Source organism: Citrus sinensis, chromosome 3, assembly GCF_022201045.2.
Source record: "Citrus sinensis cultivar Valencia sweet orange chromosome 3, DVS_A1.0, whole genome shotgun sequence".
Classification (NCBI taxonomy): domain Eukaryota; kingdom Viridiplantae; phylum Streptophyta; class Magnoliopsida; order Sapindales; family Rutaceae; genus Citrus; species Citrus sinensis.
In genome coordinates, this window is record NC_068558.1 from 40888377 (window position 1) to 40900583 (window position 12207).

General features: G+C 35.9%; 1 protein-coding gene across 2 annotated transcripts; it reads right to left on the reverse strand.

Annotated features, from left to right (window-relative positions):
- Positions 1 to 3749: 3749 nt before the first annotated feature.
- Positions 3750 to 11814, reverse strand: LOC102628435 (uncharacterized). Of its 2 annotated transcripts, XM_015530681.3 has the most exons (12): positions 11603 to 11814; positions 11453 to 11506; positions 9600 to 10291; positions 9138 to 9315; positions 8806 to 9034; positions 8239 to 8378; positions 7704 to 7993; positions 7130 to 7342; positions 6554 to 7042; positions 5241 to 5912; positions 4285 to 4824; positions 3750 to 4160 (listed from the first exon to the last, which is right to left on the reverse strand). In XM_015530681.3, exons 3-12 carry the CDS (start codon positions 9876 to 9878, stop codon positions 3939 to 3941), a joined length of 3252 nt encoding a protein of 1083 aa, XP_015386167.2. In that variant the 5' UTR covers positions 9879 to 10291; positions 11453 to 11506; positions 11603 to 11814; the 3' UTR covers positions 3750 to 3938. The 2 variants fall into 2 exon arrangements, with proteins under 2 accessions (XP_015386167.2, XP_052293327.1); XM_052437367.1 differs by lacking the exons at positions 11453 to 11506; positions 11603 to 11814 and adding an exon at positions 10962 to 10983.
- Between the last annotated feature and the right edge of the window lie 393 nt (positions 11815 to 12207).

Consider the following 12207-nt stretch of genomic DNA (forward strand, 5'->3'; position numbering starts at 1 on the left):
TCTTGTTCAATCTATTATTCACTCTATTGTGAGCTTCAAAATCATCAGCTTCAGTGAAAAAGCGGGTCCGGTCATTTTAAAATGCTTCACCCTCAAATTCATTCATCTCATTCTTCTTATTCTCCCCTGTGGCATAAAATTCATCCTCGTCATCACTGCTGCTCATGTACTAATAATTTGCCTCTGCCCTTGATGCTCTCGGATCATATTCTTCCTTGGATTTAGATTTCCACATTGCATTTTCAAGATCACTAAACATGTTTCCCGTCTCATAATATTTGTTTGTCATTTTTCTACTAAAATCAGCTTCCACATTTCCCTTCCAACCTTCTTTTTCGCGAGCTCTTCCAAACTTGTCTTGCTTCCCTTTTAAATGAAAATATGTCTTATAAATAATTTTTAAGGCAAAAAAAATTATTGACTTTTGAGGTGGGGATTTAATTAGAAACTATCCTATTATGTAATTTTAATAAATGTTAAAATTGTAAAATAATTATAAGGGTTTTAAGAGGTATTTGGAGGATGCCAATAATCCTACTCTTGATGATTCAGCCATATACTCTAATTAGGTAACCAATAATTGACTGTATCTACGATAGGCAATAACTTTAGCATTTCTCTTGTGCAACAATAATACAATGTTTTCTTATTCTTTTGTACAAATTAATGTGATATAAAAGTAAAAGAGTAAAGTATAACTAGATTGAAATTTATTTTTCTCTTTAGTTAATCTTAATATTTTTCTCTTTAGTTAATCTTAATGATAAGAGTGAATTTATTGATGAAAGCGGAAAAATGTCACTTGGATGGATGGACATTTGGAATAGATAATGTGATAATATTATGACACTTTATCAACATATTGTTTGACAATATTATAGATGATTAAGTTAAGACTCAAATGTTGGATCCCAAACAATATTCTTTCATGTATATATAGGATAAAAGTAGTGTTTATACATAGAATTTGTACGTTTAGTTTCATTTGTTTATGTTTTAAAAACAACTCAACATCTGAACCTAATGTATAAGTAGTTTGATATTTAAAAATGGATAAATTTGTAATTATTTCTCATGAAATAAGAGTATTCAAAATATCCCTAAATTTTTGTAAACCTCAATTACCCACATTGATGGGAGTGAATTGATGATTTTTTTTTTGGTCTTTTTAACAAAAATAGAGATAAACTAAAATTTATAATAATTAGGAGAATTTTAAAGATTATTATTTCTTGAGAAGATAATGTAAAATTAACCCCACAAGAGCAAAGAGTTACTATTGGATGTCACAAAATATATAAAGAATTAATGTCGGGTACAATAAACCAAGATGCATGCACTGCAGTGGCTAGCAAGGTCATTTCATTTCATCCTCCTTGGAATTTTCTTGAAGGCACAGATATTTGTTGCGGCAATGGAGCTGGCTTTTGTTGACAATTTAGATCAAGGTTGCTACTTGCCACTGACATATTCCTTGGTCCAATTTCCTTTCACATTTTCATTACTGTTTGAAGCCATTATGACCTACATTAATAATTTGCCACTCACCTTGAGCTACATAAGTACTTTAATTGAGTATAAAGTGAGACAATCGTACCACACTCACCCAATTAAAATAATAATAGAGTAAGGACATCGTCATTCTTATAATTTGTTTAAACGGTCACATATATATTTATATATATAGGTTTTGTTATCTTAAATAAGATAACAGATATCAATAAATGATAAACGATTGTAAAAATATAAGATAATATATAATATTAAAAGTACCAACAAAGTGTTGGCTCCATTGATAATGGAGTCCCCTTAAGTGGCTTAACTGAGTTATTCTTCAATTCGAGTCGCAGAGAAGTCGTCTTTGTTGGGAGAATCTGTGCCTCTCGATTTGAGCGGGGACTTCTAATCTGGGTTATGGTACGAGCTTAAAAGTACCTCCCACAGTTGGGGCCCTTCCTAGAATATCTCGTGGTCAAAACAAAAAAAAATATATAATATTAAAAGTTGTGGGAAAATAAAAATACTTGTTAAATCTATTATGTCTATTACCTTATTATATAGTTTTTTTAAAAATGACTCCTTTCAACCCGTGAGTTTCATTAATTTAGATGGAATTTACAGTAATTTGCTACATTGAAAGCTCGTTCTCAAGAAAATGACCAACAAATTAAGTTCGACATTAGCTGATGAAAATTCATGGATAATATGAGACACATTGACACATCACATATTACATCACGATCAACTCTAAATAATTGAGTCTCTTTTTCATAAACTTGGTTCGTAAACTTTAGCCGTCCCTTCCAACAGTACCCTACTCAATCTTAAGGGTCCACAATATTTCCAATCTCTCTTTCCTTTCCTTTCCTTTTCTCTTCTTTTCTACTCTCATTCACGCCTACCGTTGATCCTTTGCCTTTCAATGCAAAAGCAAAAGGGCAAAAAATGTAAAGGATCTCATTGTTCACATGATTTTTTTGACTCATTATCTTTTTTGGTTGAACCAGTTGTAAATTGCAATGCAAAATCTCTGGCTATATGTGTTTTGCCTAGTAACCAAGCTATTCTCCTCCCAGTGGGTCCTGCCCACTTTCTCTGTTATTGGGACTTGCATGATTGAATTTAGTTATTTTTTTAAGTGGGTCCAGTGTCCATCAAACCCTAACAGTATGGGCACGTCGCCATTATTGCTTTGTACATTTCCCATCAACAAACACATCATAAATCAAATTCTGCCACTTTTTAATTTTCGGTTCACAGACACATAATAAGAGAGAATTGCTTGTCATTATTCTTGCATTGGGACATTAACATTAATTTTAATGTACTCGCCTGAAATTTTTTTTACCGCAAGGAATTAATGTCTAATATTATAATTCATATTATATGAGAATATTTATTGATATATTTATAATTAGATATTTATTGAGATAAAAATTTAAAATTTAATCCTCTCAAATATTTAAAAGATGTCTACTCTATTTTTATTTAGAGAGAGAAAAGATTATTTTTATATAATTATTTATATAATTGGAAAAAAAATTTCACCCCCACGATACTTTTGTGGGGGCTTGAATTGCTGTCCTCACAACAACTCAACCAATCAGTCTTTGACGGAGTGGTTAACTCTTTCGGAATTAAAGATTCACATAGATTGCATTATCCATTCAATAAAATTATATTTGTTATGTATTATTATACATATACATATCTTTATTGAATGAATTTATTGTGGACACATCCTTTTAGGAAAAAATAAATTTCGGTTCCTAATTTCCGTTTTTTTCCTTTTTGTTTTCTCGTGTTCGTGTTCCCTTCAATTTTTCTCCACTCGTGTAAAAAATTTCAGCCTCAGTATTTTTATATCATATATTTCTGAAAAGAGTTGTGACGGCTGAAGCACGAGGTACGTTCTCTCTTAGTACTTGCCCAATGTCTCAGAATCCACTTTAGGAGGTGGATGCTTAAGCTTAATTACCATTCCCTGGTGCAATGGCATCATTGACCTCATGCCCCTGCTATTCCATGAGCCAGTACATATGAGCTGTTAAGGCATGCATTTACCCAACATCAGAGTAGTCCGAAAATTGACCTATATTTTTCAATCAAAGATTGAAGATTTTTAGAAAGAATCCATAGATATATATATGTAACCACTTATTCTTCATGAAGAAGTTGTGTTTGTGCTAAAAGAACATAATTGATAGTTTGATACATCAAAAGAATTTGAAATCACCAAGATTTTAGCATTAAGTAAAGAGAGAAGCACCTCTATTGGAAAGATTATTGACTACTACAACTACTCCTACTCCAAAAATTTAAATGTACAAGAAGAAGATCTGTACAGTAAAATTTACAGTACACTACATTTATCAGAACAACCAAGTAACACAGAAGAGCATCAATTGCATCTAATCAAACAAATATCACTTGTTCTTCTAAGACTGGTTTCTAACTATCTTCACACTGCTGTAGAAACGCTTGAGATCCTTCATAGCCTTCTCTTCCATCTGAATTGATCGAATGGATGAGGGTGTTTCAGCCTCCGGTTTGAACCAGCGGTTCATTCCAGGAGAATCTGACGGCGAGCCCTGACTAGGAGCAACAGAGAACCCAGCTGTTCTAGTTTTCGGACTGTGGGATAGACAATACAGTTTTCCCTGCTTTGACACAAAAGGACGTTACACCAACGTTAAAACGTTACGGGGAGACTGGAGAACTGGAACAAAACTTCAAAAACAATAAGAGCACAAAACTTTAGTACAGAGGTGTAAGTTTTCATGCCTGTTGCATCTGGATGTTCCTAAGAGATGGCCGAGAAAGACTGGGCGGAGTCCCTGAAGCAGCCCAAGGTGGTGTGCTTTTATCTCCATCAGTTGCCTGCTGTGCTCGAGCTGAGACCACAGGAATTGGTTTTGAAGTCATGAAGGAACTCAGTACGACTTTCCCTTCGCTTCTACCAAAAGAAAGATCTTCAAACTGATCTTTATTTCTGGTAGGCTGGTTAACTTTAATTTTGATCTGCTCACTCTGAATTTCACGAAGCGAAGCAGATCCTTTTGGAACTTTAGCCCCACCCCAAGCAGGACCCTCACTTCTTGGAGTTGGTGGAGGGGGCAGAGCTATTTCTTTTGGGGTGTCATCAAGAGCACCACTCAGGAACATAGAAAGCCCACCCTTTTTATTCTTATTCTTCTTCTTAGATGTTGTTTGTGGAGAACAATTATTCTTCAGTGAATCTGAATTGTCCTTTTTCTGAACCAAGAAACCAGACTGTTTGGAGTATTCAATGGCCACATTTCCTTCAGACATAGCATCTTCCTCCTACAAAAAGTTAAATTCAAAGAATCAACCAAAGTGAAAATTATTGAAGTAATTCATCACTTATCAACAACAGTGGAACTATGCAGCAATCATTGAGTCACCAGTACAGAAGGCATATAATAGTACAATCATGCAAAAGGACTATAATTCCAACATAAAGCCTCTTCCAAGTAGGAGGGCTGATCTGTTGTACTTAAATTTCCTATACAAATATATATACTGATTTTTTCTAAGACATTTGCCAAACAAAAGAAGCATCATAGGAGACCTTGAGCAGGGCCTCAAAACTAATAGTTTCCACATAAAATGAAAAGTACTCAGTACCACCTGAAAGGCATGACAAATTAACTACATCCAGGCATCCACTAAGATTTACGCACCAATTTAAGATCGTCAAAGGCAGAGAGAAGCCTAACCTTTTTCTTGGAAACTTCCGTTATTTCAGTGTCAAAGAAATCCTTTGCAGCATTTGAACCTACTTCTGATACACTAAAATCTGACACTGCTTCCACTTGTGCTGCCTTCTGTTTGCTCTTTTTCTTCTGTTTTTTAGACACCCCAGCCTTTTTATTCCCTCTTCCATCTGGTGAGGCTGCAGATGCTGCTATAGCCTGCGGCAACTCAATTGGAACACCAAGCTCAGCAAGAGACCTCTCAAGAACTGACTTTGTTTGAAGCTTTGCAACTTGCTGCTCATCGAGAATATGCCCATTGCTAAGCTTTACTTCAAGCATTTCAATCTGCTGCAACTTTTTCCGTAAAGCTCGAACCTGTTTGCTTATTTCTTGATTAGCATCCGCTTTTGGTTCGAAAAAGGAGTCCAATCTTTTGTCTCCTTCATTTTTTAGGGTAGATTTTTTCGTATGGTTGTCACGAGTCCTTAGAACCTCATTCTCACTGTCCTCCTCTTCACTATTGATGATAACTGGAAAAGTAGCTGTTGGTGTTGGGAGCCGACGGTAACTCCATGATTCAGATGACCTAAGGTCTAACGACTTCTCAAGGTCAGCAAGAATATCTAGAGATGCACTGGCAAAAGAATGTGATGAGACTGTTAAAATGTAGTCAAGGTTGCGAATAGCAATGTCCTGCACAAAAGTGTAACAATAATTTCAAGGTCAAAAAATCAAATCAATGCAAAACAAAATGTACAGTAGCATTTACAACACCAAAGCAGAAGCAAGGACAAGTTAGATCCTGCACACACCATACTTCCACTTCCCACTGTATAGAAAATGTCTCCTCAATAATGGAACGAGGCAAATGGTACAGAAAATAACCTACTAATTCAGAAGTAATTACATAAAGATTCTCAGATTAAGTACTACATTGATAATTACCCCTGGAGGCCCTAAGTGGATCACTGATGCATCCAGAATCAGAAGAAACTAGTGCTAATGACTGAGCATTTGCATGAACTAGTGCAATGAAAACCTTCATGAGTCTATTAGATCAAGCAAACTCTACATTGTTAAGCAACAATTTCACACCACAACCATGACTCAATAGATTAGATGCTGCACAAAGAATAATTTGGCTGAAGATAATTTAAAGAACAGAATCCCAAGCACAGGCCGTAGTGCTTCAGAAAAAGCATTAAAATTATCAAAGAGTATTGGTTGTCATTTATTATACTAAGAAAAACCACCAGCACAACTAAAATCTATCTTTTTTTTTTTTAAAAAAAAAGAAACTCTTCCGTCACAAATAACTGTCGTAGAGAGAATACCTCACAATGCTTCTTCAAATCATCTGCTCCAAGTGAATCTGAAATTTCTAGTAGTTGTAAAGCATTCCTTGGCTCCACAAGACATTGTGCCGCAACATTTTCACAAAGGCTTTTCAAGCTTGGCGCTAGCCTGACCCCAGAATCATCTTTATCTATGGTGGACGGCATATTATTAGACTCGTCATTAAACATAAAATCTTCATAAAACTCCTCTAGATCGTTCCGACCATTTAACTTCAGCTTCTGAGGATTCTTTGCCACATTGGGAGGATAGATGGGATGGTAGAGAGATCCAACAATCAATAAATGTGTTTCACCAACTGACACAGAGGTAGCCTTCTTTATACCATGTAACCGGGTAACAAGTGGTGGATTATCCTTAGATTTCTTCCCGTCCCACATGTAAACATCACCTGTAGCTGTAACTGCAGCAGTCCAGTACTTCCCAGCAGAAATGCTGACCACATTCCTTCCACACATTGAATATAGCTACAAAATTGGAAAAACAAATGTAAAGAGTTTCACTCATATGAACGGCACAAGTCCAAATAAAAACTAAGTTTAGTCAAAGAAAACCTGTTGGCATCTAAGATCAGGATCTGAAGAAGCCCAATAAAATAATGCGCCATCTTCTGTGAGAGCCGTGCTATGGACCATCCCCGCAGCTATAGAGACCACATGAAGCTTTATCTTGCGATGGAACTTCAAAGGTGTACTCCCACTCTTCTTTAAATTTCTAGCAACAATAACACGCTTTGGTGTGACAAGTCGGTGGCCCCATGTATAGACCTGCCATACATCATATGAAAAAGTATTCATTTATCAACCTACAAACAAGGATGCATGATTTCACCAAAGTTAGTGCCAAATGGTAAATTTTAGCCCAAGCAGGAAATAAGGGATAAATAACTCAATGCTATGTTGAATGCTGACCAGAACACATAAATGTGCCAAATGGTATTCATATGATGTATAGACCTGCCATACATCATATGAAAAAGTATTCATTTATCAACCTACAAACAAGGATGCATGATTTCACCAAAGTTAGTGCCAAATGGTAAATTTTAGCCCAAGCAGGAAATAAGGGATAAATAACTCAATGCTATGTTGAATGCTGACCAGAACACATAAATGTACTTATATTTACCTCCCCATCAGCTCCTAATACAATTGTGTGATATTTTGCTGCAGCAACTCCCACTAGGTCCTTGCCTTTCAAGGACTCAACCACCCTTGGGGTGTAATTTGATGCTGAATTAGAGGTGCCATAACCGAGTTGACCTTCCCTATTGCAGCCCCAAGTGAAAACTTCGCCAGACTCGGAAACTACAGCAGTATGTTTATTTGCTGCAGCAACAGCAATAATTTTCAACTTGAGAGAACTCACTCTGCGAGGTGTAGGTTGCGTATCCACAGATGTGTAACCAAGTTGACCCTCTGCACGAATATCACAGAAATCAATTCTCAACAATCACAAATGACAACAACTTAACTGACCATTTTTCAATCATATATTTCTAGGCTTTATATTAAACCCAAATGCATAACTGAAGGCACAATATATCAGCGTCTTTTCTCTTCTGATAACCACATTAGAGGGCAATAATTAAGAATTACATCATCTCACAAAGCTGAGCTAAACTTCATGTCATTCACAATGATATTATCATAATAAATTTTACCTCTATTGGATCCCCAAGTGAACACTTCCCCACCCTCTGTAGCAAGAACAGTGTGATGTTTAGCAGCAGCGATTGTCTTCACACGGCGGGACCCCAAACCAGAAGTCACCCGACGTGGAGTTATAACTGCGGCTTGGCCACTGTGAAGAACAACATAAAAATGTGTCTGATCGTTGATAGAAAAGATCTTAACAGAAGCCATATACATAAAAGAATAAACACCTAAAGTAAGGAAAAATTGTAACAGATACTGAAGATCAGCATTTTCCTTTTTCATATCCAGCATGATAATTTTATCTCAGGTCATTGTGGTTATTAAAACATTAGAAAACATGCACAAAAGAAAATTAAATAAAACCATACTTGCTTTTGTATGTATCGTTCAAAATTCAGTTTTGACATTAACTTAAAACCACAGAAATCCAATATAATATTCCAAACTTGTCGACTTTGTCATAAACAAATGTTTTAATGTCTAAGAACTTCGAATGGCAAGAATTCAAAATCAAATGTCAATTTTGAAACATTATCAAGATTTAGTAAAAATGAGGCATCATAAGTTCGTACCTGTGGATATCAAAGTCAGGGTGCCCAAGACGACCCCCTCTCCCATATCCCCAGGTGTACACTTCACCAAGACTGGTAACTGCAACACTATGGAACTTTGCGGCAGAAATCAATTTGATAACAAAGCCATGAAGTGAGTCAACTTTGCATGGCAACTTTTGTAAGTGCACATTTCCAGTCCCAAGTTGATAGTTTGCTCCACTGCCCCAGCTAAAAACTTCAGTTGCAACTAAATAGACAAAAGAATTCGGGTTAGACCATAACAAAATTGCAATCACTTTGCACCAAGAATAAGATCCTCATCAATCATGAAAATACACAGCAGAAGATACCCGAATTATATCCACTTCCAACAACCTGCAACACAGGCCCAGATAGGAGATCAACTGGAGTTCGGGATTTGCAATCCTCCAGTGTAATTGAAGCACCAGACTGTAGGAGAACACTTGCCACTGCAAGATGACCAAAATGTAGAGCCCTGTGAAGGCTACTCCATCCTGATTCTCCATCCTGAAAATGGATAATGAGAAGATCATGAAAACAGTAATGGTACCCAACCTTTAGAATTTTCCACAAAAGAGATTGCAGCACTTTCTGTGACAGTCAAACTCAAATCCCTATCATTACAATAGGCAAAAAACAGTTTTACTAAAAAGAAGCTGAAAACATATGGATGAGATAACTGATGCCAAACATCTTGACGCAGAAACAACCATTCTAAAGTATAAGAACTGAAAGACATCTATTTCAACAAGATCATTAATATAAACTAGGGTTAAGGAAAATTAACACACCCTAGCATCCGGGTCAGCGCCAGCTGCAAGAAGCCTCCTAACAATAGGAACTTGGTTTCTCCAAATTGCACTATGAAGGGGAGTCAGGCCAAATATGTTCCTGGAATTGATGTTACCTCCATTCTTCTTCAGCAGTGCCAATGCTGATTCTACATCAGCCAAAGACCCTTCCCGCACGGCAAGACACAGATCTTTCTGAACTCCACCAAGTGAAGATTTACGAGCAGGTGATTGTAGAGTCTGCTTCTGTCCGTGATGTGAAACTAGCAGCTCCGTCATTGTATATATCAGGATGATAATCAATCAGCAGTCTTTAAGTTCCACAAAGTTTTTACTTAAAAATAAAGACCGACAGCTACTGCTTAAGAATATATATAGCAGTACACCATAATAATGTCAAGAATCAGATTCTCTAACTTTATTTTAAGAAGTCAATCCAAGCCAACTACAGACAAACAGCTCTAGCCCCTATAAAGATTGACTCTGTCTAGTCCATGTTACAGGATGTCTTCTCGCCAAGTAATCATGCCAGTAGAAAGGGATCCATTTTAATTAGTTTTAATTCAAAAACTGCTATCGCGCCATTAAGATCACAGTCCTTATTTTCAAGGCAAACTAGTTCCAGCAGTCACTCAGAAATCGCAAAGTTCGCAAAACACAGAAAATTCTCCAGTAAACTAGCGAAGAACACGCTGCAGTGAAAGTATCTCTGTCAGTAAAGTATCTCCAGAAAAGAAATTAAACATTTGTCAAATATACCACAAACAAGGGAACACACACTTAAGATCGAAAGGAAAATGGAGAGTATACTCCTAATAAGAAAGTGAAAAAATAAAATAACATAACCAGTGTCTAAAGAGAACAAAATGGGGCTTGTTTCTCCTTCAATGAAAAAAGAAAATGTCCTTTGAATCAAGTGCCCACCATGCAACTAAAAGAAAAAGATTCCTCACTAAAGTTCAAGATTGTGAGATTTCCACCTAGTAATTACTTTCACAGTAAAATATCAATCTCAAGAAATATGCTTGACTGAAGCAAGATTAGGGACTTCAATGATCTTAAAATGTCAAAAAGCATGAACAGACAGAATTTTCCATATAAATCAAATAATTTCTAACTTTAAATAAGGCCATTTCCCTCATACCCACAGCATCACTGAATTGTTAGTTTATTATAAAAGACGAGCCATATAGAAAATTCAGGAATTGCATTTGCATCAAGTAAACTGAAACAGTGATTATAAACATGAATGCAAATAGTCCAATAAAATTATCATGCAAAACAAAGTTGACATTGTAATGATGGCTAATGCTTCACAGAGAACTCAAAGAAACAGAAAGTCTTTGCACAATGTTTGATTACCAACTGAATTTTGATATAAATTATATGAAAGGACGAGCCATAAATGAGTTTGATCACATTCAGCCCCAAGACCCCAAAAGCAGCCAAAAAAAGCTCGGCCAAAGATTTAAGAAATATTACTCCTACTTCCATATAAATGAACCCCAAAAGGGAAAATTTACCTGAAAAAACAAACATTGAATTTCACATTCTAAACCATGAGACTTAAACATCAAAGTAAACTGCACCCACCAAAGAAAATCACAAATTTTAACAAACACCAATCATCCAAATCAAGGATAAAACACGAACCCACATAAAAATGACGGTTTTTTTTTTATTTAGTGAAAAATGATAGCTTCAAAACACAGCAAACTTATATCAAAACTAACAAATTACCCCGAAAACAAAATAACCTCTGAAAGAAACAATAGGAAAGAAGTGAAAATGCAAAATGAAAAAGAAAAAAAAAACGCAGCAAACCCATTAAAATTGGTAGATTTTAGTATTACCTGATACTTTTCTTTCTGCTTGTTTGAGGGAGAAACGCAAAGAATTTGTACGAACTGAAAAAAAAAAAGCGAATCCCACAGAAAATATAAGCAAGTGATTTCTGTTTCAAAAGAGAATCGAACTTCGCACCCACCGAGGAATATACCAACCAGGCCAGAGACATATCAGCACGAGCACAGAGAAACTGAAACTCAATTCAAATCCAAGGGCATTTTGGGTATTTTACAATATTATCTGACCAAAATGACCCTGTACTTTTGCTTGTTGGGTTTCGGGGAGTTCGGTTTTTGAGTTGTCTTAGGAACACGTAAACAGATGTTAGCGGACACGTGACGGAAATTTAGGAAAAAGGATGTGACGAGAGAAGATCTGAAACTGGAAATGCGATAAAAGAAAACTTTTGGTTTTTAATTTTCTTTTTTTCTTTTCTGATGGCTGTTGCTAACTGATCCACGTCGTCAGGGTCGGGCGTTTGTGGTCGTTTGTTTTCAGCTGAGAGACTATAATGTCGCACACAATTAATTATAAGGCTCATCGATTATAAGTAATTTAAAACTTAAGTGTCAATTTTAAAAGAAATAAAGGAATGAGAGAATGACTAAAAATAATAATTATTCATTATATTTTTTGTATATTGATTATGCAGCACGCAAGCTTCTAGAAGTATGAGCGTTAGGTAAAACCATCCGTTAACGGCATATTCCCTAATTGAACGGTCTAGATTCGGATGGTCCATCGACCTTCATGTACGTCA